Source organism: Eretmochelys imbricata, chromosome 5 (genome assembly GCF_965152235.1).
Source record: "Eretmochelys imbricata isolate rEreImb1 chromosome 5, rEreImb1.hap1, whole genome shotgun sequence".
Classification (NCBI taxonomy): Eukaryota; Metazoa; Chordata; order Testudines; family Cheloniidae; genus Eretmochelys; species Eretmochelys imbricata.
In genome coordinates this window covers 135,608,561-135,636,408 of record NC_135576.1, presented here as the reverse complement: position 1 = coordinate 135,636,408, position 27,848 = coordinate 135,608,561, and the positions used below count along the sequence as shown (strand labels likewise).

The 27,848-nt window shown below is 50.1% G+C and overlaps 1 protein-coding gene across 4 annotated transcripts in view; it reads right to left on the bottom strand.

The window, feature by feature from the left end:
* The window catches only part of LOC144265360 (class I histocompatibility antigen, F10 alpha chain-like), a 343,097-nt gene that overhangs the window by 299,745 nt on the left and 15,504 nt on the right, over positions 1 to 27,848 (bottom strand). Inside the window, exons 2-8 of one of the 4 annotated variants that reach the window (XM_077817990.1) lie at positions 26,645 to 26,908; positions 16,420 to 16,695; positions 14,946 to 15,221; positions 13,176 to 13,277; positions 12,730 to 12,762; positions 9,727 to 9,768; positions 7,263 to 9,182 (exon numbers count right to left, since the gene is read on the bottom strand). The exons of 2 other annotated variants lie outside the window; for them this stretch is intronic. In XM_077817990.1, the coding sequence (XP_077674116.1) occupies positions 9,178 to 9,182; positions 9,727 to 9,768; positions 12,730 to 12,762; positions 13,176 to 13,277; positions 14,946 to 15,221; positions 16,420 to 16,695; positions 26,645 to 26,908 (998 nt within the window). In that variant the 3' untranslated portion in view covers positions 7,263 to 9,177. Of the gene's footprint in view, positions 1 to 7,262; positions 9,183 to 9,726; positions 9,769 to 12,729; positions 12,763 to 13,175; positions 13,278 to 14,945; positions 15,222 to 16,419; positions 16,696 to 26,644; positions 26,909 to 27,848 lie in introns of those variants that run through there. One more of the 4 variants, XM_077817991.1, reaches the window with a different exon arrangement.

The following is a 27,848-nucleotide window of genomic DNA, read 5'->3' as shown; positions in this document are numbered from 1 at the left end:
TGAGTCTTCCAAGTTCTTCCCATCCCTCGTCTCCAGCAAACATCCCCTTTGGCTCTTCCCAAACTGTCCTGTGTGGTTCCACTTCCTCAGCACTCCCAGTGACAGAGTGATTTTATATAGCTGCCTTCACTTCCCCTCTCGGTCACGGGTTTGCTTTCTGCTTTGTTGTTGTTTGTTTTGTTTTTTTACCAGTGTAACCCCCCAAGGAGCTGACCTGGGGCTCTGCCTGTGGGCAGCTGAGGGAGGGGCACTGTCCCTGGCAGGGAGGCAAAGCCAAGGCAGATTCAGAGTCTGCCCGGCAACCACTAGGGAGTGAGATGCCCTCCCAGGGAGCTCAGGAAAGGGGAGAATCCATTTTTGAGTCAGTCTGGAGCCAGACAGGGCAAGGGCAGGCCTGGCTGTGTGGGGAGCTGGGGAGTCCCAGGCCAGCATGCAGGGTTCCTCTGACAACTGGCCTCTAGGGACCTGACAGCAGATCCCTCCGCTGGGCTTTTCCTTCCCCACTGATTACTCCCAGTTTGTAGAGTTTTGCTGAGAAACTTCCCCAGCCAGGCTGAGTTCGGCCCCAGCTCCCTAGGGGAGACCAGTCACCACATGGCCAGCTCTGCTCCAGCTGCTAGTCCAGGGCTGGCCTGCTGGGAGTGTGTCTGGATGCTGGGCTAGGAGACGACAGTTTGGAGTTTAGTCCAGTTCTGTAATCTGCACCTTGAGCCCTGCACCCCTGGGTGGTGAGGGGAAATCCTGGGACAAAGCCGCCTGACTCGGGCCTGAAGAGGCTCCCTGCCAGCAGAGATCAGCCCCTCTGCCGTGACCGAGGGGTCCAGAGTCATCTCTGAATCCGAGGATCATTCATGGAGTTTGTGAATGCACCATCTTTTAGTTAGTCAGTCCGGGAATTTGTTTTGGGGACCCCCTACTCCTTGAACTGTGTCCTCAAGCCAGGGAGTACGGGTTTGGGGATTTTATCACCGGCTGCATAGTAAACCTACGGAGGGACTGACCACCTCCTCCCACTTGTGAGTCCTTTGGGCTGTACCGAACCCAGTCAGCCACCCTGCTAAACCACTGTAGAGAAGATATCGTGGTCATAGGTCATCAAGGCCCAACAAAGTACGCGTACCAATAGGACACTAATCTTACATTTGCTACATCAGGTCACGTGACTGGGGAAAGTCACGGGTATTGTCAGCGTGGGCACGAAGAATAGTGTTTTACCCTGTTATGTTATATTTGTCTCTGGTTTAATACAATTACTGTGTTGAGTATATTCTATGTATTTGTGTGATTTCTTGGGAGTCTCCAACTTTCTGGCAGGTAAGTGGGGGTTACCCTGGGGTTGGCATTTTCCTCCCAAGCCGCCCTGGGGACCCTGCCGGGAAGGAGTGAGGGTGCTGGAGGCACCGCCAAATACATTAGAATCACAGAATATCAGGGTTGGAAGGGACCTCAGGAGGTCATCTAGTCCAACCCCCTGCTCAAAGCAGGACCAATCCCCAATTAAATCATCCCAGCCAGGGCTTTGTCAAGCCTGACCTTAAAAAGTTCTAAGGAAGGAGATTCTACCACCTCCCTAGGTAACGCATTCCAGTGTTTCACCACCCTCCTAGTGAAAAAGTTTTTCCTAATATCCAACCTAAACCTCCCCCACTGCAACTTGAGACCATTACTCCTTGTCCTGTCCTCTTCTACCACTGAGAATAGTCTAGAACCATCCTCTCTGGAACCACCTCTCAGGTAGTTGAAAGCAGCTATCAAATCCCCCCTCATTCTTCTCTTCTGCAGACTAAACAATCCCAGTTCCCTCAGCCTCTCCTCATAAGTCATGTGTTCCAGTTCCCTAATCAACAAGGGCACACTGCTGACTCAGATCCAGCTTCTCGTCCACTGTCACCCCTAGGTCCTTTTCCGCAGAACTGCTGCCTAGCCATTCGGTCCCTAGTCTGTAGCGGTGCAGTGGGTTCTTCCATCCTAAGTGCAGGACCCTGCACTTATCCTTATTGAACCTCATCAGATTTCTTTTGGCCCAATCCTCCAATTTGTCTAGGTCCCTCTGTATCCTATCCCTGCCCTCCAGCGTATCTACCACTCCTCCCAGTTTAGTATCATCCGCAAATTTGTTGAGAGTGCAATCCACACCATCCTCCAGATCATTTATGAAGATATTGAAGAAAACCGGCCCCAGGAGCAACCCTTGGGGCACTCCACTTGACACCGGCTGCCAACTAGACATGGAGCCATTGATCACTACCCGTTGAGCCTGACAATCTAGCCAACTTTCTACCCACCTTACAGTGCATTCATCCAGCCCATACTTCTTTAACTTGCTGACAAGAATACTATGGGAGACCATGTCAAAAGCTTTGCTAAAGTCAAGGAATAACACGTCCACTGCTTTCCCTTCATCCACAGAACCAGTTATCTCGTCACAGAAGGCAATTAGATTAGTCAGGCATGACTTGCCCTTGGTGAATCCATGCTGACTGTTCCTGATCACTTTCCTCTCATGTAAGTGCTTCAGGATTGATTCTTTGAGGACCTGCTCCATGATTTTTCCGGGGACTGAGGTGAGGCTCACTGGCCTGTAGTTCCCAGGATCCTCCTTCTTCCCTTTTTTAAAGATTGGCACTACATTAGCCTTTTTCCAGTCATCCGGGACTTCCCCGGTTCGCCACGAGTTTTCAAAGATAATGGGCAATGGCTCCGCAATGTTGTGATACCCAGCACAGCAGTCTGGGAGCTGACCTTGTTAGTGAAGACAGAGGCAAAAAAAGCATTGAGTACATTAGCTTTTTCCACATCCTCAGTCACTAGGTTGCCTCCCTCATTTATTAAGGGGCCCACACTTTCCTTGACTTTCTTCTTGTTGCCAACATACCTGAAGAAACCCTTCTTGTTACTCTTGACATCTCTCGCTAGCTGCAGCTCCAGGTGCGATTTGGCCCTCCTGATTTCATTCCTACATGCCTGAGCAATATTTTTATACTCTTCCCTGGTCATGTGTCCAACTTTCCACTTCTTGTAAGCTTCTTTTTTATGTTTAAGATCCGCTAGGATTTCACCGTTAAGCCAAGCTGGTCGCCTGCCATATTTACTATTCTTTCGACACATCGGGATGGTTTGTCCCTGTAACCTCAACAGGGATTCCTTGAAATACAGCCAGCTCTCCTGGACTCCTTTCCCCTTCAGGTTAGTCCCCCAGGGGATCCTACCCATCCGTTCCCTGAGGGAGTCGAAGTCTGGTTTCCTGAAGTCCAGGGTCTGTATCCTGCTGCTTACCTTTCTTCCCTATCCATTCATAGGGAAACATAAAGAAGATGCACCCTGCTGGGTGGGTGGCGGGATCCAGAAGAACCCAGACCTGTCCATCGAAACCTGTTCGCAGATTAGCATGAAAGAAGGTAACCGGGTGGAGAGGGGGCACGACACTAATTCAAGAAGTAACAGATGGAGACAGACAGAGGAGCACAAGGAAGCAATGGGACAACACTGGTCAGCACGATCAGCTGTGATAACAGGACACCAGCAACCTCACCATCGTCAGGTTTTTTGCAGACACCTTGGAGGGATTTGAAGGAGGCTAATAAGGTAGCCGTGCGGGTGTTGACAGGGGTCTTCTGCCAAGTGTGGGGGGCAGCATGAGGGGGTGGGAGTTACAGCTGTCGTGGTGAGCTGAGAATTCTGACTCAGCAAGATTTCGACAGAGCGTCGATGTGAGAACCTACAGAGAGGTCCGAGACCAAAATGACACCCAAGTTATGGGCCTGAGTGACAGGCAAGAGGCTGGTGGTGTCCACAGTGATTGAGAAAGGCGTTAGTAGGGAGAACTGGGGGCGGGGTGGCGTAGATTAGGAGCTCTGTTTTAGCCACATTTAACTTGAACTGATGGTGAGACATCTACAAGGAGACAGAGACACAGGCCAAGATTTTCATCTGAAGAGAAGGAGACAGGTCTCTGCCTTTTCAAAGGTTTCAGAGTAGCAGCCGTGTTAGTCTGTATTCGCAAAAAGAAAAGGAGTACTTGTGGCACCTTAGAGACTAACCAATTTATTTGAGCATGAGCTTTCGTGAGCTACATCCGATGAAGTGAGCTGTACCTCATGAAAGCTCATGCTCAAATAAATTGGTTAGTCTCTAAGGTGCCACAAGTACTCCTTTTCTTTTTGCCTTTTCAAAGAAACTCGGGTCACTGCTGGGACAGAGCTGGGCAATGCCTGGGCAAGGGGAGCAGCCCAGGGTATGATTGTATTTAAGAGCTACTGGAACTAAGGGCATGTCTACACCATTAGCAGCTACAGGTTTACAGGGGCTTTTTCTTTCATCGACCTAGGTGCCTTCAGTGGGGGTTAGGTCAGCCTGTCTGTCACACAGGCCATGAATGCTTCAGAAGCTTAGGTTGATCTAAATTTTAGGTGTAGACGCGGCCTCAGAGCAGGTGACTTCCCCCAACTCTGCAGAGAAGCAAAGTGAAAAGGCTGCACCTGGAGCTAAAGGAAGGACAGGTGCGAGGAGACAAGTCTTAATGCGGCTGCTGCAGACACACAGAGAGAGTGAAGATGGAGCTGAGAACTGCCTGGTGTCTTGGGGCCTTGCTCCTACCCATATGGACTCTGCCTTGAGCGTCCCTTTGCCGCACTAACCTACATACCTTCTCCTGCTGGATTCCAGGGGATTAATAAATGCTCCTTTGTTCTCAAAGGCTGCTTTGCAGAATACTGACTGGGTTCCTAAGACAGTGGGGCCAGAACCTCAAAGGGATTTAGGTGCCTCGTTCCCATTGAAATGAACAGGAGCTGGGAGCTGAAACATCACTGAGGATCTGGGTGGTAAAGTCTGCACAGGAATCTAAACACAGGTGGATTTGCTGTAGGTGTAAACGGTGGGAAGCAGGAGGTGCTGGAGGCCAAAGGCCCAGTCCCAGAGTCATTCAGGCTGCCTGGCCTGCCCTTGTGGGTCAGTGTGAAGCTTGGGGCCTGGTCACTCCCAGGAGCCTGGTCACTCCCAGGAGCCTGTTTAAAGGCAGAGCAGAGCACAGAGCTGTCAATCTGTGACAGACGAGCCAGTGAGCCCCCTCATCCATCCATGCCCCCATTCATGTCCCCCTTCCCCCCACCCACCATCAGAGCCTCCAGTGCCCTGTGCTGGGGGAGCCCCTGGAGAGCTGGAGCTAGTTCCCTGTCTGGGGGAGCCAAGGGGGGGTGCAGAGCCGTTCACTGCTGCCCCCACACAGCGTCAGCTGCATGACTTCCCCTCCCCCGATGTGTGGGGGAGGAGGAGTGTACGGAAACCTACATGGGGAGAGTAATTACTGGCTGAGAGGTTCCCACAGCTTCCCCGCCAGGAAACCACCCAGATCACGGGTTCCTCTCACTGGCCTCAGACAGCTCCCCCTTCTCCCCATCTCACAGCCCATGGACCCCTGTGTCCCAGTGCCCCCTCCCACGGTGCTGAGCCAGCCTCCCTAGGGCCTTGTCTGTACCAGGAGAAGAGCTGTTTTCCTGCCATGTCTTACACCAAACACAGTGACTAACAGGAGCTAACATCTGAGTGAAGATGAGGTAGGTGTCAGTTTAACACGAGTTAGCAGGTCAAGTTAAAGACAAGGCTCCCCGCTAGGCTGTCCCTTGACCTGTTAACGTGGGTGGAGATTACACATGGCCTTGTCTTCACTAGGATTTTAGCCCATGTTCCCTGACACACTGTGAGAAACACCTCTTGTCTAGTGTGGACACACCCTACACCAGCAGACTGGCTGTGCTGAGCCAGGCTGAGAGCACCAGAAAATGGAAGTAGCCAGCCATGCGATACCTATTGTCTTCCCTTTGTGTAGAATAATGAATTACTGTCTTGGATCAATTTCCCACTCAATCATCCTAATCTTCCCCAAGACAAATCCCACAGGGCTGTAGCCTCCTTGCAGACTGAGCACCAGCCGTATCGATCTCCAGCTCAGTCCTGCACATGGTTCCACAGGAAGTTCAGTCTATGTTCTTTGCTGGCGATCTTATCAGACCCCTGAAGCCTTTGGCCGCTCTGTGTCGTGCCAGGGGTCCTTTGTAAACACGCTTTGGGAGTCATTGGTCCTCTCTCCTCATAGATCCCTACTAGAAAACGGCCGAAACCAAACCAGTGCTGACGGAAGTGATTGCTGGGGTCCGCTCCAAATATTCTCACTGCTGACCTTGATGGCCACTTAGTATGGAGCAGGTGATGAATGCAAGTTGCCCCCTTCACACGATTTAGCGCATATTTAAATAAATACAAATCAATGTGGCCAAATTACAGTTAGAATGAACAAATGGTCACTCTCAGAGGGGTAGCCGTTTTAGTCTGGATCTGTAAAAGCGGCAAAGAGTCCTGTGGCACCTCGTAGTCGAACAGACGTCTTGGAGCATGAGCTTTCGTGGGCGAATCCCCCCGTCGTCGGAGGTACGTAGTGGAAATTTCCAGAGGCGAGTGTAAATGTGCAAACAAGAATCAGGCTAGGGATAACGAGGCTGCACTTGTGCAAGTCTCTTCATGAGGTTGATGGAGTTCCGCTCCATACGGCTAAATGCAGTGCCTTGCATGGTGTCAAGTATCGTACTTTAGCCGTATGGAGCGGACATGTACACGTTTAAGAATATTCACTGTGTGATAAAGGCTCTTTCCCTGGAAAAAGGTCCTGTTAACCCATAGAGGGTCATTGCACCCCGAGGGGGAGGAGAGAGCTGTGAATGGTGAGGGCAAAAGAGGAGGTCTTAAGTGGGGTTCCACAGGGATCTGTTCTGGGTCCAGTGTTTAACATAGTTATTAATGACCTGGATGTATGTACGGAGAGCAGACTGATCAATGCTGCAGATGACACAAAGCTGCGGGGTGGGGGGAAGGAGGTTGCCAACACTTTGGAGGACAGAACCAAAATTCAGAGGGATTTGGATAAATTGGAGAACTGGGCAATAGGCAACAAAATGAAATTCAACAAAGATCAATGCGAGGTGCGCCATGTAGGGAAGGAAAACCAAATGCACAAATACAGAATGAGGCAAACTGGCTCGGCAGCAGCGCTGCTGAGAAGGATCTGGGAGTGGTGGTGGGTGGGTGTTTGTTAGTGGAAAGGCTTGAATCATAAAAGATGAAGAGTTCAGGTGTACTAAGTGTTTCTTTCAAACTCTGATACTAATGGTAAATAAACCACAAACGGCTGAAAAAGTTTTGAATCTGTTTCTCTCTCTCTGTGCAGATACACCTACAATAACCGTATTTGACAAAACTCGCACACAAACTTAAACCTGTTTCCTGAAAGTATTTTTAATGCTAATAGTTGCATCTACTTGACATTTTTCTAAATACTTTCTCAACGTTTCAGATAAATTACATCTTTCTTGGAGACAAGTATCAGGGGGTAGCCATGTTAGTCTGTATCCCCAAAAACAACGAGGAGTCCGGTGGCACCTTAAAGACTAACAGATTTATTTGCGCATAAGCTTTTGTGGGCCCAAAAGCTTTTCTTGGACGTTATTTTTAGGCTATACCGTGGTTTGATTTTATTTTTCATTTAATGCACTGTTTGTGTTCGTTGAACAGGGGAACTTGTGGTATGAGAAGTGTTTCTCTTGAGTCTGGGCCTTGACTATATCTTGACCAAGAAATTTGGAGCTTAACAAAAAATAATTAACTATCCCTGCATTGAGGGCTGCTCTGAAGAGGACGGTGATCAATTGTTCTCCAGTTGATAGTTGGAGAAGGGGGGATTTAGGTTACACATTAGGAAAAACTCTCTAGCTCTAAGGACAGTTCACTGTGGAACAGGTTGCCACAGACTCACAGGCCAATGCTCTCTTGGCTCCGTATGGCCCCGGGAGGAACCGGCCTTTAGAGTATTGACCCTACATAAGGTCACGCTTTGCTCGGGGTTTAAGCTGTACGCTTCTCCTCCGCCTTCCAGTACCACACGTCTGAGCCTCCAGCATGCCTGCCTCTCTTCAGCCTGCAGCGATTCTCAGCCAGCGCAGCACCGACGGGTTTATTGTACGTCTGGAGCAGATTACAAGACGTTCTCAGGGGCGTCCATCTGGGTCTGTCCCCGTCCAGGTGGGATCAGGCCACTCTTTGTTCCCAGCCCAGAAGTGACTCTTCCTTTCTGTGGCCCACCCCATATCACCTCCAAGGCCCCGCCTCCATCTTTGTCTACTTTCCCGGGAAAACAGGGCTCCAGGTGACTCTCTCTTCAGCTCTTTGTTCTCTCCGCTGCCCATAACTGGCTGGCTCCAAGTTCGGATGGGCCTTCGGGTCATCAGTCGCTGAGTTACAAAGTGTCCAGACCATGGCCTGGGGTCCAGGCTGCTAGACTGGGTCACACCTGGTCCTCTACAACAACAGACACCCCCCCCTCCCACCTTGGGTAGACATGCAGCACATGGGGGAAACTGAGGCACACACAGTATACACACGCAACATTAGGAAAATGTCCCACTTCACCACACAGGTTGCTTAGAGAGGATGTGGAATCCCCGTCATTGGAAGTTTTTAACAACAGGTTGGACAAACATCTGTCAGGGATGGTCTAGGTTAACTTGGTGCTACCTGAGATTGGGGCTGGACTTGATGACCTTGAGAGCCTTTTTAGCCCAGCATTTCTATGGTTCTATCAATGGTGAAAAGGACATTAGAGGCACTTATAAACTAAACACAGACACTTATTCCTGTCCAACAAAATGCCTCAGCTGATGAGAGCAACAGCGCTGCCAGCTGCGAGTAGACCCGGCCATTTACCATGTTATACTCATGAAATTCTACAGAAAAGGAAGACGTTCCCCACCATAGACACACAAGCAGTTACTGCTCACAGATCTAGCGCCCCGTCCAGGGTATGCAGACAGCACTGCGCAGCCAGAGCACTGAGTGCATCACTGAACGCTAGCAAATACGCAACTCTGACTAACAGAGTTTTTATCCATTCAAATTTTGGAAATTATTCTGTGCAAATAAAACATTATTACAGAAAACTATGACATCTGAAAAGCAAAAAGTGGTTCAGTGAGCAGACAGATGAGGCCGGAAATCCCACACAGGACACTCCAAGTGCCAGAGAAAAGCTAGGGAGGGGTTGACTGGTTCTTGCAGGGAGACAGAGCAGAGCTCATCCGTCTTCCTCTCTGGGCTCCCCTCACGTTGTGGCACAGACTCCAACAGGCTCAGTTAAGCTGCAGAAGTTAAACACAGGCAACGTCTATTAAAGGGAACCTGCCAGAATGTTTTGCAATGACAGTGCACGCTGCTGTGGGACGGTCGCCCTAGTGGCTGCAGGGTTCAGTGGACAAAATCTCGAACCCCACTGACAAAGCTTGTAGCTCCAGGGTCACAGACCCGGGTTCCTGGAGCCCCAAGTGCTGGGCTCTGTCCCTCCTGCTTCCTCCCTGCAGTTTCACTGGAGACTGTTCTCTGAAGCAGCTGGAGTTATCCTTGCAAAAGCTGAGCTCAGCCCACGCTGTGTCAGCAGCCACAGAGAAATCCCTCTCACTAGAGTCTTTCACACCTAAATTCATCGCAGATAAAACAAGGGGGATTTGGCTACAAACCTGTTCCTGCACCCTCATGTGAATAAAAGGGAAATAAGAGATCCAGAACCCCCCCGTCCCGCTCCTTGGGGCTGGTTTGCTAGAGGGTCCAATGACTTGGATTAGGTGTCTCTCTCCAGAGGCCTCAGTGAGAGCAGTGAACCCCTAGGCTACAGCCTCCATCACTTACCCTTGGCAGATAGGTCAGAGCCACTAGAGCCTTGGTCATCTTCTGTGCAGAGGAGGAGGAGAAGAGAGAGGATATTAGCATCTCTCACAGGGCAGGGTTTCAGCGGAGTTAGTAGATACGGGGACTCCTATCCAAAGGGAACAGTCATCACCTCACTCTTCCCTAGCAGTGAGCTGGTTGGTGCACAGACCAGTCTACAGGGCAGCTGCCCAGGATTTCCATTATTCCCATGCAAAAAATGTCACCACTGCAGGGGGTCAGCACTGCTCTGTGCTCTTCATGCCTCGTCAGAACGGGAGCCCGGAACACTCAACATTCAACGGCTGGCAAAGTAGGAGATGCTGGGCTAAGGATACTCAGGCCAAACAACCTCAACTCTGCCCCCTTCCATCTGTTCCCAGAGGGGTCCCTCACGCAGACCACAGACGTCACCCTCACCCCCTGCCAATGAACAGCAATTCCCGCCTCTTGAAATGGGGATAAGGACAACCTGGGGAATTACAGACCAGTCAGATTAACTTCAGCTCCCAGAAAGAAAATGGAGCAAATAATTAAGCAATCACTTTGCAAACACCTAAAAGATAACAAGGTGATAAGTAACAGTCGGCATGGATTTGTCAAGATCAAATGGTGTCACACCAACCTGACAGCTTTCTGTGACAGGGTAACAAGCCTTGTGGATGGGGGAGAAGCGATAGATACGGTATCTCTAGACTTTAGTATGGCCTTGTCTACATTGGCACTTTAGAGCGCTGAAATTTCGTTGCTCAGGGTGGGAAAAAACACGCCCCTGAGCAATGCAAGTTTCAGCGCTCTCAAGTGCCCGTGAGGTCACAGCACCGGCGCGGGGAGCCGCTCTCCCAGCGCTTTCAGCTACGCCCCTCGTGGGGGTGGCTTTTTCAGAGCGCTGGGAGAGCTCTCTCCTAGCGACGGTGCCGCGATTACACGCTGGTGTCATGGCAGCGCTTTTACGGTGCTAATGTAGACGAAGCCTAAGACTTCGGCTACGGTCTCACATGGCCGTCTCACAAAGTAGGGAAATACAGCCTAGGTGGAGCTACTGTAAGGTGGGTGCAGAACTGGTTGGAAAACCGCTCCCAGAGAGTAGTTATCAGTGGTTCACAGTCAGGCTGGAAGGGCATCACAAGTGGGGTCCCACAGAGATCAGTTCTGGGTCCACTTCTATTCCATATCTTCAGCAATGATTTAGATGATGGCATAGAGAGTACACTGATAAAGTTTGTGGAGATACTAAGCAGGAAGAACAGGAGGACTTGTGGCACCTTAGAGACTAACCAATTTATTTGAGCATCAGCTTTCGTGAGCTACAGCTCACTTCATCGAATGCATTCAGTGGAAAGTACAGTGGAGAGATTTATATACCTAGAGAACATGAAACAATGGGTGTTACCATACACACTGTAACCAGAGTGATCACTTAAGGTGAGCTATTACCAGCAGGAGAGCGGGGAGGGAGGGGACCTTTTGTAGTGATAATCAAGGTGGGCCGTTTCCAGCAGTTGACAAGAACATCTGAGGAACAGTGGGGGGTGAGGGAGTGGGGGGAAATAAACATGAGGAAATAGTTTTGCTTTGTGTAATGACCCATCCACTCCCAGTCCCTATTCAAGCCTAAATTAATTGTATCCATTTTGCAAATTAATTCCAATTCAGCAGTCTCTCCTTGGAGTCTGTTTTTGAAGTTGTTTTCTTGAAGAATTGCCACTTTTAGGTCTGTAATGGAGTGACCAACGAGATTGAAGTGTTCTCCAACTGGTTTATGAATGTCATAATTCTTGACGTCTGATTCGTGTCCATTTATTCTTTTACATACAGACTGCCATGTACATTGGGCAAACTGGACAGAGGGGCACTGCTGGCACATGCTGGCATATATCACATGGGTAGATGTGCAGGTGAACGAGCTTCTGATAGTGTGGCTGATGTGATTGTGGCTGACGTGATTAAGCAGGAAGGGGTTGCAAGTGCTTTGGAGGACAGGATTCTAATTCAAAATGATCTGGACAAACTGGAGAAGAGGTCTGAAGTAAATAGGATGAAATTCAATAAGGACAAATGCAAAGTACTCCACTTAGGAAGGAACAATCAGATGCACACATACAAAATGGGAAATGACTGCCTAGGAAGCAGTACTGAGGAAAGGGATCTAGAGGTCATGGTTGATCACAAGCTAAATATGAGTCAACAGTGTAACATTATTGCAAAAAAAGCAAACATCCTTCTGGGATGTATCAGCAGGAGTGTTGAAAGCAAGACATGAGAAGTAATTCTTTCACTCTATTCTGCGCTGATAAGACCTTAGCTGGAGTATTGTGTCCAGTTCTGGGCACCATATTTCAGGAAGGATAGTGGACAAATTGGAGGAAGTCCAGAGAAGAGCATCTAAAATAATTAACAGTCTACAAAACATGAGCTATGAGAGAAGATTGAAAGAATTGGGTTTGTTTAGTCTGTAGAAGAGAAGACTGAGAGGGAGATGTGATAACAGTTTTCAAGTGCATAAAAGGTTGTGACAAGAAGGAGGGAGAAAAATTGTTTTCGTCAACATCTGAGAACAGGACAAGAAGGAATGGGCTTAAATTGCAGCAAGGGCGGTTTAGGCTGGACATTAGGAAAAACTTCCTGCCAGTGTGGTTGAGCCCTGGAACAAATTGCATAGGGAAGTTGTGGAATCTCCATCATTGGAAGTTTTTAAGAGCAGGTTAGACAAACACCTGTCAAGGATGGTCTAGAGATGAAACAGTCGTGCCCTGAGTGCAGGGAACCAGACTAGATGTCCTCTTGAGGTTCTTTCCAGTCCTACGATTCTATGGTACTAGAGCAATAGTTGGAGATTTCCTTAAAATCCTCAGTGTAGACAAGGCCTATGAGTGGGAGCGAGGATCTCCTGTCAGAGCCTCTAGGCTAAAATCCACAAGCAAACACTGATCGCTGTTCAGGGATGGCCACTTGAAAAGAGGCGATGGGTCTCTCGTCACTTACCCTGAGCTACAGCATAGCCGTCTCCCTTCCTCCCTGCAGAGAAAAGGCAAATTTCAGTGAATGCAGCTCCCAAGGCAGGAACCGACTCCGATCTGTGTCCGCACCTTAGAAACCAGGCCCCTGGCCCAGCACAGACCCCTGGCGCTCAGTAATGGACTCAAGGTCCGAAGCGCTCATGATCAGCAGGAGGGAAAGACACAATGAGACAGAGTTTCCAAAGAACTCAGCCCACTGGGTGCTCTTTGGAAAATCTAGCCTCATATAAACTGTAACCTGCACCCAGTTTCTGGGTCTCTCTCACCAGCAGCTCCCATGGGGGGTCATTAGCTCAGTACCACAGTGGGGCAGTTACACCGGACTGACACTGGTTCCTTTACTGCTGTTGTCCTTAGGTGGGTGTGCAGGGCCCAGCAAGTTCAGGGAGTTCCCACATTCCAATTCTTTACCTGGGCATTTCTTTTTCCAGACGACTACTCCGATTATAACACCAATCAGGAAAACTGCAGTGATAACGCCAGCCAAAACGGGAAACAGATTGTTATTTGGTTCTGAAATGGAATGGAGAGAATGATCAATGGGGAAAAATCCCCTCCCCCCACTGAACCCCCCTTCCATCCCACTGCAGGGATCAGTCAGTCAGCTCCCCAGGTTAGGGCTAAGTCCTGCAACCCTCCACCCCTTCCAGTGAGCTCCACGCAGCCACCATGCACCTACCATGCATTGCACCCCACATACAAAGTCCTGGACACAGCCTCTACCCCTTCAAATCATAATACATATGTAGCACTTCAACTAGAAGACTTTTATAACATTAACCAATCCTCATAAACCTCTGTATGGGGGAGGATGGATGTCAGTATCGTCCCTAAATTGGAGGGGGGAAAGACTTGCTGAAGGTCACACAGCGAGTCAGTGCAAGAGCCAAGAACTGAACCCAGGAGTCCTGGCTCCCAGCCCCTCACCCACCCCACCCCCCCCCCCCGACCACGCTGACTTTAATGACTAATGGAAAGTCCCATTGTGTGATTCTGGTGACAAACTGGAAACTGACCTAAAAGTTCTGGATTTCCCTGCCAAGAATGGAGTTACAGACACAATGCGTGTTTTTAGAGGAGGCAGGAATTGAACAGGAGAAGACAGAGATATTTTAATACTGTTCTTGGTTTATATAAGCCCGTTAAACCCCAAGTTCTCTATACACATTCGGTTTCACTAATCAGCTTCTCCTGTTGTCAGAAAGAGGCATGTAATAAAACAGCAAAAAGAAAAATATTTCTAAGAGAATAAGGAAATGTGGTTTATGACACAAAAATTGGCAGGGGATGTGGTAACAAGATTATGATGCGAAACCATCTGCTGACGAGAGTCCCGGTGCAGGCTGCCCTCTCAGAAATTGTTTTCACTTCCAAATGCTGCATTTTTCCACATCCCAATTAACAAGCAAAAAGATGGCTGGAAGGCAGCTCCATGGGTAAAAAATTCTTCCAAGACTTTCTTGTGCTAGGGAACTAGAAGACTCTCCTTCCTGATGCAGGGCTCTAATCTACCTCCTCGCTCCATTCCAAGGCCATACCCTCCCTTCCAGCATCACTGCACACAGAAACAAGCTGCTCCCAAAACTAAACCTCTCTCTCTGGCCACATGGGCAAGGATGAAGGGCCCCCAGAGCCGTGTTTCTGAAAACCTGCTGAAGTTGAGAACAGGATGGAAGCTGAAGCAAGACAAATTCTGACTGCAAGTAAGGGGCAGATTTGAGCTCCCCTTGGGATGTGGTAAATTCTCCATCCCTTAGAGACTTTACATCTGGAATGGGCATCTCTTTCTGAAGGATCAGTTCTAGTTTGCCCACAGGCTACCAGCTTGGTCCCTGGTGTGATTCCCTGCCCTGGCCTATACAGGAGCTCAGACTGCTCTCTTTCAGCATTAATGCCTCATGACTAATCTTCTCCCTTCGGAGACACTGTATTGCTGAGATGTATCCAACAGCCCCAGAGGCAGAAAACTGGAGAGAAGACATGAGTCCCAGGCACTGTGGGTCCCAACTCTAGCACAAGAACTTGACTGCAGAGGGACAGGGCCAAAGGGGACAGGGCCTCACAGACCCTGAGGAAATTCCAGCTTCAGCCTAGAAATCCGAATGAGAATTTTTCAGGGTTTGAGTTTAATCGATTCCCCCTCTCCCACTAGAAAAACAGACAAACACACAAATGCCTTACCCCAGGAGACAGAGAGTGGCTCCAACAGGCTTTCATGCTCCACATGGCATGAATAATGGGCTTTGATCTTGGGATCAATCTCCATTGTCACCCAGGTCTGGTAGGTCCCGTCCCCACTGGGTAGGATGCCTTCAGAGTAGGTCTCTTGCTGTCTGCTCTCCCCATTTTTCAGCCAGGTCACGGTGATGTCCCGGGGGTAGAATCCACTGACCTTACAGGAGAGGGTGGTGAGGCCGTCATGAGATGACCTGTCGCTCACTCTAGCTGTTGGGCGCACTGGGAAAAAAGAAGAAATTGAAGTTAGTTGTTTCCAAGCTCTAATCCAGGCAGCCTTTGCTGGAGCTTTGCAGCATGAAATTTTCAGACCCCAGCAGGGGGAGGATGAAAGTCCATGAGACGGAATCCCTCTGATGAGAGAGAACCACCGTGTTAGAGGATTTCTGTGCCCAATTCACAGCATCAGCAACGGTGAACCCCGAATCCAGGTCCCTGACCAGATTTTATGAGTGTGGAAACCAGAAGCCTCTGCTCCCAGCCACAGTGACACGAGTACCTTAAAAGGCTTCACTAAGCTCCAGATACAGGTGTCACAGATGTCAATCCTTAATCACACGCTACGTTTGTGGTCATCTCCTATCCTATCCTGCAACTGTCCTCCTGAGTTGGAGTGGTAAAGCATTTAACCTCTTCCCTTCTATGTTTGTGCTGATTAATCTTTAACTAAAAAGCTTTGGTAATAAATGTGACTGAGCGTGATTATCTGAGGTCTTATTGATAAAAGAATCAAGTAATAAGTAAGGAAGTGTTGCAGCAAAGGTAGGTCTTGAGAAGGAAGACTTCAAGGACAAGGGGAGCCTTCTTCTACATTAGTATGGGGAGGGCAATTCCACATGTAGGGGATGGCATGGAAGGAAGCACATAGATGTCCGTGGGAGAAGTTGGACAAAGAGGCAACAAGGACAAAACTACCGTCATTGGTGGAACAGAGGGGCTGGGGGTAACACAACAAATATGATGGTGCGACAGTGAATGAGGAAGAGTTATATGGTGTTTGAAGCTGGTGTCCAGAGAAATGGTGGCACTTCCATAATTAAAGTTCAGTGGAGCTTTCTCTACAGAGTCTATTTTTCAGGCTGCTCTCACATGCACACGCACAGGCAGATTGCCTTGATAACTGCTGCGTCACACCAGGGGAAGAGGAGGAATTTGTGCTGTGAATTTCGGCTCATTTGGTCAAGTGGCTCTGGAGATACAGCTCCTCTACAGTGAGCTGCTTTTAACATTTATCAATTTCTTATCTTTTTCCACCAGAGCGGGCAGGGGGTGGGCGGGGGGGGGGGTGTTTCCCCACCCATCCCTGATGCGAGGTTAGTTGAACGGCCCCCTACCCCCCTGCTCCATTTTGGAACTGGGGCTGGGGAATGGAGATGTAACCTGTAGTGACCTCTTGGGTGGGGCTTGTCCCCCATTTTACCTTTCCTCCTCAGAGTCTCCTTCCCGTACTCTAGAGCACTCCTTAGCCAGGGAATACATTTCTCCTCCAGGTAGCGTTTCCACTGCTGATTGTCAAGTACTTCAGCATCCCATCTCCTCTTGGTGATCTGAGCCCCAATGTCTGCTGCTACCCAAGTCATGGTCTCCTTATCGAAGGTAAGGAAGTCTTGTCCGTCATATGAATCCTGGTAGAACCCCTGAATGACGTTGTCTTCCCGGAGATCACAGCCGCTTATCACCTGAATAATGTGAAACCCTAAAACACAGCTGAGGGTCAGCAGCAGCCTCTCTCTGAAAATCTCACCAAGACACCACTGCAGGTAGCCCAGTGGATCCTCCCCTTGTTATTGGGCCCTCCCTCCCCTGAGAAATGGGGTTCCCACTTATGCTGTGGGGTCTTAAACCCTCCCAGCTCCTTTCAGGAGGGAGCCTGTTGTCGTCAGGGTCATTTTAGGGAAAGAGAGCGTGCAGAGGGTCTGTTCCCCACTCTCTTCTGCTCTGGTTGTATTAATTTTGCAGGTCCTCGGGGTCCCTTGGTCCCCCACCTCCTCCATTCACAGTACCGCCATGTCCCCGTGAGGAGGGGGTACAGGAAGTCTGTCCCCGACACTAACCTCTGCTCTGGTTTCATGACCTCACAGAATCCCCAGGGTCCCTCTGTTTCCCTGCCCCCTCTTCCCCGTCCTCCCAACTCAATCTAGGAATGGCAAAGCACCAGCTTCGGATGCGCTTGGCCTCTTTTTCACATGGCCACTGTCTCAAGGTGATTCCCTGTAAGGATCAGGCCATTGACAGCCTTTAGTTCAGCTGGCCACCATTTTCCTACAGCCAGACGAATCTTCACAACAACGGCCCCCATCTCGCACACAACCAAGAGCAGACTCAGTTAATACAGCCACCCCTGGGCTGACAGGAGACAGGGAGGGAGAGTGGGGGGTGGGAGGTGAGGATGGGGACAGGAAGGAGAATTCAGGGGAGAGGGAGGGAGGCTGTGGTGAACAGAGATCACTGTGGGGATCACGAGGAAGACTGAAACGTATGAGGAACGGATCAGACCCCTCGCTTGGCAAACAGGGCAGAATGTGGGGGCACAAAAATAATCCAAACAGGGTCCCAAATATTTTCACCCCTCCCCCACCCTGCATTAGATACATTGAGGTAAATGCCTAGATTTTCCGCAATCACTAGTGATTTTGGGTGCCCAACTGAGACCTTTTAAAGGGACCTTATCAGAATGTGGAAGCACTTGGCCTCTGAATATCAGAAACCCAAAAATCACTAATCACTTCTGGAAAAATGTCAGCCAAGGGATTAAAATACAAATAAAATTTGGTGTCACAGCCACAGGTGAGAGCCAAGCCTACTAAGCTGCATCCCTGAACCATGCCCCAGGTTTGGACAAAAACCTTCCTGTGACAGCTGTTCTCAGAGCTGTGCTGCACACGTCCATTCCACGCTAGGTGTGCGGGCCCCGCCCACAGTCCCCGGAAACTTTCTCCTCAGTGATACCCCTCAGGCCGGCTCTAGTGCCCCCTGGTACGATGCGCTCATGTCGCAGGGTGAGGGGACCAGTTGACCCCGCACCTTCTCAGTTCCAGGATGTGATCCAGGATGAAATTCTCTGAGCCTTTCATCCTATCAGCTACTGCCACAAAGAGCTGCGTGGATTTACAGATCGACTTTCTATATAGTCCTTTCTAGTGCCCCCTGGTACGATGCGCTCATGTCGCAGGGTGAGGGGACCAGTTGACCCCGCACCTTCTCAGTTCCAGGATGTGATCCAGGATGAAATTCTCTGAGCCTTTCATCCTATCAGCTACTGCCACAAAGAGCTGCGTGGATTTACAGATCGACTTTCTATATAGTCCTTTCTATACAGAACACTAGGGCGTGCCTAACATCCAGAGTATGGAGATGTCATTCCTCCCTATTCTTGTGCGGCTTCGGGAAGAAAATAGGAAGGAAAATAGCCTGATTACATGAACTGCGAGACTACCTTTGAGAGGAACATGGGGTGGAAGCGATGTTGTACCTTGTTGTTAAAAAACACTGTATACAGAGGTTTTGACAGAAGAGCTCTAATCTCCGAGACCCTCCTGACTGAGGTAATTGCTACCAGAAAGGCGACCTTCCAGAAAAGGTACAAGAGAGGGCACAATGCCAGTGGCTCAAAGGGAGGCCCCGTGAGCTCTGACAGGACCAGTTTTAAGTCCCCCAGGGGGATGGGTTCCAAGATTTGCAGGTGTCAGGGTTCCCTCCCCACGCTGAACTCTAGGATACAGATGTGGGGACCCCCATGAAAGACACCCTAAGCTTATTTCTACCAGCTTAGGTTAAAACTTCCCCAAGGCAAAAATATTTTGCCCTTGGAAGGTACGCTGCCACCACCAAGTGATTTAACAAAGAATCAGGAAAAGGACCACTTGGAGTTCCTATACCCCCAAAATATCCCCCCAAACCCTTACACCCGCTTCCCTGGGGAGGCTTGAGAATAATATTCTAACCAGTTGGTTACAAAGTGATCACAAACCCAAACCCCTAGGTCTTAGGACAATAGAGAAATCAGTCAGGTTCTTAAAAGAAGGATTTTATTTAAAAAAGAAGGTAAAAATCACCTCTGTAAAATCAGGATGGAAAATAACTTTACAAGGTAACAAAAGATTCAAAAACACAGCAGAACTTCCTCTAAGCTTAGTTTCAAAGTTACAGAAAACAGGAAAAAACCTCTCTCCAGCAAAGGAAAAATTCACAAAATATAATCTAACACGCCTTGCCTGGCTTTTACTTACAATTTTTGATGCATCCGATGAAGTGAGCTGTAGCTCATGAAAGCTTATGCTCAAATAAATTGGTTCGTCTCTAAGGTGCCACAAGTACTCCTTTAATATTTGTAATATGAGAGACTTTTTGGATGGTTTATAGGAGAAGGAGTTTTCTGACTTGATGCTTCTCTGATTCCCAAGAGAACATACACAAAAAAAGCCTTCCCCCACCCAAGATTTCAAAGTATCTTCTTTCCCCATTGGTCCACTTGGTCAGGTGCCAACCAGGTTATTTACCCTTACAGGTAAGGAGGAATTCTAGGCTATCCTTAGCTGTACGGTTATGACAGCGGATATAGCCTTTCAAAGCCCTTGAGGAAGTGAATGGACATTTCATGTGAAAAAACTGACCACCCACCCAGCAGGGGTTAGAATGCTGAGATTGCTGGTAGGTGTACCTTAACAGATGAAACTGCTAGATCTTGCTTATTAGAGGGCTTATTCCTTCACCCTCCCACTTCCCTGGTCCTTCTCGCATGAACAGAGAGCAACAATATCCAAAATCCAAAGGTGCAAACAATTCAATGTTTATTGGGGTGAACTTCCAGCAAGCTTAAATCCAAGTTCCTTTTTCCTCATTTTCGAATCCCAACTTACTTCCTGTGTGCCCCTAATTTATATAGTAATATTTTAAGCTATACCTTAACCAATCATTTTACTGAAATTTATCTAACCAATCCTAACATATTGTAACATGATTAGATAAGCAATTATCTGCCACCACCTTAATTAGTTTACACCCAGCAAAATTGTTTCTGCCTGCTGTATAATTAATCACAAAACCAGACAGAGACCATGCAAATAAACAACAGCAAAGTGGGAACTATAATGACAAAACAATACAGAAGTGAGGATTTTACAACTACATCTATAAAGACATAAGGGTTTCCCAGGTGTGTCTATTGATAAGTGAGTTCTTATCAAACAGGTTTCAGAGTAGCAGCCGTGTTAGTCTGGATTCGCAAAAGCATAAGCTTTCGATAAAGTGAGCTGTAGCTCACGAAAGCTTATGCTCAAATAAATTGGTTACTCTCTAAGGTGACACAAGTACTCCTTTTCTTATCAAACAGAAAACTATCAAACTAAATTTTCTTGTACATCCTCTAGGCTCTTCCCTTTATCTGGAGGTGATCACCTTTTTAACAGCCCCCGATTGCCTTATTTCAATAGGACTGGTTTGAAATGTGTGAGGACATGACTGTATGCTTTCCAGCTTATGGCTGCTCTCACTGCTTAGCCAGAGGCCTTAGCTTAAAAACAGGGCCCCAGACCGTCACAGTGAGAGAAGGACCTTACACCGGCAGACAGTGATTCTTTCTTTTGTACTTCTATAACTAGCTAAATGATAAACATATACCTAAATTCTTAAAGTACAGGCCTTTACAGACTGGACTGAATATCTATATCCTAGCACTCCACACCCCTCCCCCTTTTGGGATCCTCCTGCCCAGGTATCCCTGGAAAAGCATAGAATATCAGGGTTGGAAGAGACCTCAGGACGTCATCTAGTCCAACCCCCTGCTCAAAGCAGGACCAATCCCCAACTCCCAGATCCCTAAATGGCCCCCTCAAGGATTGAGCTCACAACCCTGGGTTTAGCAGGCCAATGCTCAAACCACTGAGCTATCCCTCCCCCCCAGGACATATGGCGACACACTTCCTGATAGGGCCAGCCATCAAGTTGGAAGGTGTCGATATTCCATCTGTCCCACTGCCCCTTGTGTAGTACAATACCCTGCAACTTCTCTCGTACAGGCATACCACACCTATTCTAATTAGTGTTCCAGACTTCCCATTATAGTGGGCCCGAGAACGTTGGGTCCAGGCTGTCTAGTACACTGAGGGGGAAGGCTTACTACATTACTTATAGGTTATAATTAGTGGCTGTTCTCTAGGGGGTTGTGCCCCCCTTGATTGTTTCCATATGCAACATAACACGGATAGAGTTAACAATACACCAGCTGCTATGATAATCCACAGCAACACTGAGAGTCCTGACCACTGCAGTATGGTCCAACACTGCTTCTCCTCCTTTGATAGGGTTAAAATTTTGTTAGCGCCATCCTGCAGTGTGTATTGTAAGTGTGTCCAACTGTTGGCGCTTCCAGCAAGTTGCTCTTGTAATTTCTGTGTACTCTTGTCCATATTGTGTCCGCTGTTTCCAGACTGTTCTGGAGTATCTGCTTCATCTGAGAGATGACTCAGTGGGCGAGAGGCAAGGGTGCCGGAACAGGGGGACCAAGGGGCCATGGCCCTGCCACTTCAGCAGCAGGTGAGAGCAGGGGGGAGGGGGCAGAAACTCAGGAGAAGAGGTGGAGCGGGGGCGGGGGGGGAGCGTCAGGGGAAGAGGCGGAGTCACAGTTTCAGCACCGGTCTCACCACTCATAGGGAGGTTCTGGCACCCCGGTGAGAGGCCTTGCTGGGTCGACCAAATGGAGAAACGCTTCCACTCGGTGAGGTAAGTAGCACTGCTAGAAGGTTTCCTACTGCCTAGCAAGACCTAGCCGACCTGCTCTGAACAGGCCCGTTCTGCAGGTTTAACCATGGGGCTGTCAGGCAGATGGAGCATTTGGCCGTGGGAAGGTGCCAAAAAAAAAAAAAGGGAAGAAGGAGGATCCTGGGAACTACAGGCCAGTCAGCCTCACTTCAGTCCACGGAAAAATCATGGAGCAGGTCCTCAAAGAATCAATCCTGAAGCACTTGCATGAGAGGAAAGTGATCAGGAACAGCCAGCATGGATTCACCAAGGGCAAGTCATGCCTGACTAATCTAATCGCCTTCTATGATGAGATTACTGGTTCTGTGGATGAAGGGAAAGCAGTGGATGTATTGTTTCTTGACTTTAGCAAAGCTTTTGACACGGTCTCCCACAGTATTCTTGTCAGCAAGTTAAAGAAGTATGGGCTGGATGAATGCACTATAAGGTGGGTAGAAAGTTGGCTAGATTGTCAGGCTCAACGGGTAGTGATCAATGGCTCCATGTCTAGTTGACAGCCGGTGTCAAGTGGAGTGCCCCAGGGGTCGGTCCTGGGGCCAGTTTTGTTCAATATCTTCATAAATGATCTGGAGGATGGTGTGGATTGCACTCTCAGCAAATTTGCGGATGATACTAAACTGGGAGGAGTGGTAGATACACTGGAGGGTAGGGATAGGATACAGACGGACCTAGACAAATTGGAGGATTGGGCCAAAAGAAATCTGATGAGGTTCAATAAGGATAAGTGCAGGGTCCTGCACTTAGGATGGAAGAACCCAATGCACCGCTACAGACTAGGGACCGAATGGCTAGGCAGCAGTTCTGCGGAAAAGGACCTAGGGGTGACAGTGGACGAGAAGCTGGATCTGAGTCAGCAGTGTGCCCTTGTTGCCAAGAAGGCCAATGGCATTTTGGGATGTATCAGTAGGGGCATAGCAAGCAGATCGAGGGACGTGATCGTCCCCCTCTATTCGACATTGGTGAGGCCTCATCTGGAGTACTGTGTCCAGTTTTGGGCCCCACACTACAAGAAGGATGTGGAAAAATTGGAAAGAGTCCAGCGAAGGGCAACAAAAATGATTAGGGGTCTGGAACACATGAGTTATGAGGAGAGGCTGAGGGAACTGGGATTGTTTAATCTGCAGAAGAGAAGAATGAGGGGAGATTTGATAGCTGCTTTCAACCACCTGAGAGGTGGTTCCAGAGAGGATGGTTCTAGACTATTCTCAGTGGTGGAAGAGGACAGGACAAGGAGTAATGGTCTCAAGTTGCAGTGGGGGAGGTTTAGGTTGGATATTAGGAAAAACTTTTTGACTAGGAGGGTGCTGAAACACTGGAATGGGTTACCTAGGGAGGTGGTAGAATCTCCTTCCTTAGAAGTTTTTAAGGTCAGGCTTGACAAAGCCCTGGCTGGGATGATTTAATTGGGGATTGGTCCTGCTTTGAGCAGGGGGTTGGAGTGGATGGCCTCCTGGGGTCCCTTCCAACCCTGATATTCTATGATTCTAACTCCTGGAGAGCCCTGAAGTGTCCTGGGAAGGGGAAACACCCATCCCTGCCTCTTCTGGGGAGGAGGCAGCCTGCACCAGCATGAGACCTTCCTTCTCTCCTTCTGCACCAACCAGATCCTGTAGCTCCAGGTTCTGAGAGTCAGTACCTGGCTCAATATCTTAGTCGGATCAGCTGCTGTTCAGTGTGACAGAGGAATCCCTCTCTCAGACACCACTGAGTAGGAGCATCTACATGGGGGATGGGGGGGGGGGGCAGGAAGCAGAGGAAAACCCCAGGGGTTCCAAAAAGGCCACTGTATCTGCATGGGCCATTGCCCACTGGGCCAGGTGCTCAGAGGATCCCCCACCCTGGGATCCACCATTGCGTAGGGCTGACTGGTGGGGTACTGGTACTAGGTCCCTCAGCTGAGTGCAAGATTCAAACGCCAACTTGGATGATGAGTCATCTTGTGGGGACGAGGGGGGTGTGGTACCCGTCGACTCCCCGGGACGGTGCTGAGGATCCAGGGATCGGGCCGAGATGGGGAAGCTGCTTTGACATAAGCAGAGAGCAAGGGCCTGGTACCAGACGGGAGCTCGGGGCAACATGCTCCCTTCTGCCTCCCTCACTGCTGGCACCAACTGCTGTATTGCCAGCCAGTCCCTGGCCACCGCAAACCCCTCCGGGACGGACGGCACCGCGACCCTGCTGCTGCCTCGCGGTCCCTCTGGTGCCGGCGGCTGGTCGGGCACTGGACGCCACAGAGCCTGTGGACAGGGCGGAGTCGACGGTACCGCCTGCAGAGCAGGGGCAGAGGACTGGCCAGATGCTGGTCCCCCGGCACTCCCCATGCTTGGCCATTCTTACAAATGGGGAACCTCTCAGACAGCTGCTGCTTATGTTTCTTTCTTGGCCCTGGGCTTGGGGAACAGTGCCGAGAGTCCTGTATGGACTCTCTCTGCAGCAGCTATTCGTACCAGCACAGAAGCACATGGTGCCAAGTTTGACTGGCTCGGCACTGAAGAAGGTTTGAGTGCCGCTTCCATCAGGAGGGACTTCAGCCTGGCCTCCCTGTCCTGTTTCACATGTGGCCTGAACTGTTGGCAGAGCTCACAGCGATCCGCAAGAGGAGTCTCATCCAAGCACTTTAGACAGCTAGAGTGCAGGTCACTCAAAGGCATGGGCTTGCCGCAGGAGGCCCTGGGTTTGAAGCCCGGAGACCGAGGCTTGCCCAGTTTCAGGAGCCGAAGAAACTCTGCTACGAGTCCAACTAACTATTTACACCAACTAAAGTCAAAAGGTGAGAAAACAACGGAGGGGAAAAGGGATGGACTAACAGGGAAAGAACCACTGAGAATCTTGAGAGGTGCAGGGCGGCTGGTCAGACACACAGAGATCCCAAGCCAGGCACCCGAGAGAAGTGGGGTGGGTCAGACCTCCCCACCTATCCCTCTTCTCCTCTGTGCTGCACTCCACAGGGATGAGCAGGGTGGGGGCACCGATGGGGTCTCAGGAGGGACCAGACCCCGAATTCCCCCATGTGCGTGTTGGGGGCAGATGCAGCTAGAGAGGGGAACACTGTTGGTGGACAAAATGCAGGACTCAGGACAGTCTCTGGCGAGCTGGCAGCCCCAGGACTGCGAGGAGGGGGTAAATGGGGGAAGGAGGGGGCAGCCAGGACAGTGGTTGGGGAAGGGACAGAGGGGACAAAACAGCAGCTTGCCCAGCCCTGGCAAGGTTAGGGGCAGGCGAGCGGAGCCCCTCTCTCAGCACTGGGGAGGCCGGTGTCCGTGTGAGCAGGTCAGGCTGGACAGGCTCAGCAGCTGGAGACCAATGGTCGAGACTAGTCAGGAGAGGGTTAAACTAGCTACAGAGGGGGCGGGCTAGGGGGGTAGACACTTGGCAACCCTCCTCCCTGTTGCCTAGTCCTGGGGCAGGGCCACCAGAAACTCAGGTGTCCAGGGCAGGATGGGAATTAGTTCTCATTGCTGCTGTCTCAGTGCCGGGAGCCAGGAGGGATTGCGGGGGGGGCAGGGGGGTGATAGGGTGATTACAACAAGGGGTTGGGGACACTCCTGGGTGAGGACCAATGCGACAGGCCAGTATTACTGAGATGGGGGAATCAGGGATTTTCACTCGCCAATCTCGTCAGGAAGGGCAGAGCAATTACATCAGAGAGACTGATTTCAGAGTAGCAGCCGTGTTAGTCTGTATTCGCAGGAAGAACAGGAGGACTTGTGGCACCTTAGAGACTAACCAATTTATTTGAGCATAAGCTTTTGTGAGCTACATCCGATGAAGTGAGCTGTAGCTCACGAAAGCTTATGCTCAAATAAATTGGTTAGTCTCTAAGGTGCCACAAGCCCTCCTGTTCTTTTTATCAGAGAGACCCTCACCTGCCAGGGACAGTTCAGCAGCGCCCGGCACTGAATGCTTATGGATGGATCATCACAGTCTTAAGTGAGACAGAACAATCGGGAGCCTGGCCACATGGCTACACCCCCCCACATTAGGGACTGAGCAGGAAGAACGGCTCTTTACACATCTATTGATAATGTGCAGGGGAACCTGGCTGACCCCGGGGGCTCCAACCCGGGGGACACGTGCTGGGGTTTGGAAGCCCGGGAGTCTCTGCACGTTGCAGGGGCTGATTCTCTCACTAACTCTCCAGCCCAAGTCAATGTCAGACCCTCGCTCTGTGGAGTCTGACCTTTGATAAACTCACTTGAGAAATAAGACAAAGCGAACAATGAAGGAGACTCACTGGTGAGCAGCTTTTCCCCAGGGCTGGGGTGAATGCAGCGTACCTGATCTTGTGACTTTACTGTGCGTCTCATTATGGGGCGGGGAGGCGTTAAATCCCCAGTTCCTGGACTCATGGGATTAGGGGAGAGTCTGAGTTTTGTTTTGTTTATTTACAGCAGTAACTTCTAGCCTTTCTAGCAGCAGGGAAAACCCTGGAAATTTGTCCCTTAACAGCTCAAAGAAAAATAAACTCCAATATTATTCCCAAAATACTCACGACATTTAAGTCAAACTCAGGATTTTTGGGGCCTGACTTGTGAGCTCTGAACACAAGGGGTGGGGGGGGTCCCCCGAAGGGCAGCAGGGGCAGCTGCAAGTGGGACTGGTAGCAGAAATCTGGGGTGTTTGGGGAGGGGACAGTATGAGTGTCCCACGTTGGAGGGTATCAAAAAATATCTTTTGCATGAACCCTCCATCCTGCAGCCCCTCCCCACCCCATGTCCCTTTGTCCCCCACATTCACACTGACTCTAGTGAGAAAATGTCCCTGAGGGTGGTCCCTTCCCCCCATCCCCAACATGCATCCCTGTGTCCCTTCACCCTGTTTACATCAACTGCGCCCCCCGACCCCATGTCCCTGCGTCCCTAGGTTGGGTCGTGTCCCGCACTCACCCTCGCTCTGGTTGTAGAGCTGACTCAGGGTGTTCAGACTCGCTCTGAACCATTTCTGGTGGCGCTGTGCCCACCAGGTCATCTCGTCCCAGAACTCTGGACCCTCGTTCTCCGCCATCCACGCTGGGCCAGGCTTCGCCCCCTGCATCTCGCTGGTGTAGATGTAGATGACCTGATCGTCCACGTACACAACACGGCTGTACCAGGGCAGCCCCGGGCCGGGCTCCGACACCACCGTGTCCAATATGCGCCTGGAGTGAAGGCCTGGGAGGGGGGAAGATTGGGAAGAGGGAGTCAGACCCAACCAGACCCTGCCAGGGAGCCCCTGGCAATACACAAGAGGCGGCGCCAGCCCTCAGGAGCGCTCCTGTGGGAGGCAGACCTGGGAAAGAGCTCACAAAACAGCCTGACCGGGGAGAAAGAGATCGTGGGGTAGAAGGAGAAAGGGAGGCAGGGCTGGAGGGGGAGTGAGAAGGGGAAGGGGTCGGGAGATATAGGGGGGCTGAAGCGTGTGTGAGGAGTAGGGGAGCATATAGGGAGAGTGTATTAGGGTTCAGGGGAGTGTGACAAAGGAAAGGAGGCCCAGGAGGAGGGGCAGGGCTGGAGTGCGGTGTGGGGAAAAGGAAGGCGGTGTTATGGGAGAGGGTGGAGCAGGAGGACTGGGGGATAGGAGATGCAGGAGCTGAAGCTGGGGAAGGCACGTTGGGCAGCGGGATGTGTCCAAGTGACAAGTGGGAGCCAGGACACCAGCTGTGCACACAATTTACTGTCATTTATTCAGAACATAAGAACGACCATACTGGGTCAGACCAAAGGTCCATTTAGCCCAGTATCCTGTCTGCCGACAGTAGCCAATGCCGGGTGCCCCAGAGGGAATGAACAGAACAGGTCATCATCAAGTGATCCATCCCGTCGCCCATTCCCAGCTTCTGGCAAACAGAGGCTAGGGACACCATCCCTGCCCATCCTGGCTAATAGCCACTGACGGACCTATCCTCCATGAACTTAGCTAGTTCTTTTTTGAATCATGTTATAGTCTTGACCTTCACAACATCCTCTGGCAAGGAGTTCCACTGGTCGACTGTGTAATGTGTGAAGAAATACTTCCTTTTGTTTGTTTTAGACCTGCTGCCTTTTAATTTCCTTGGGTGACCCCTAGTTCTTGTGTGACGTGAAGGGGTAAATAACACTTCGGTATTCACTT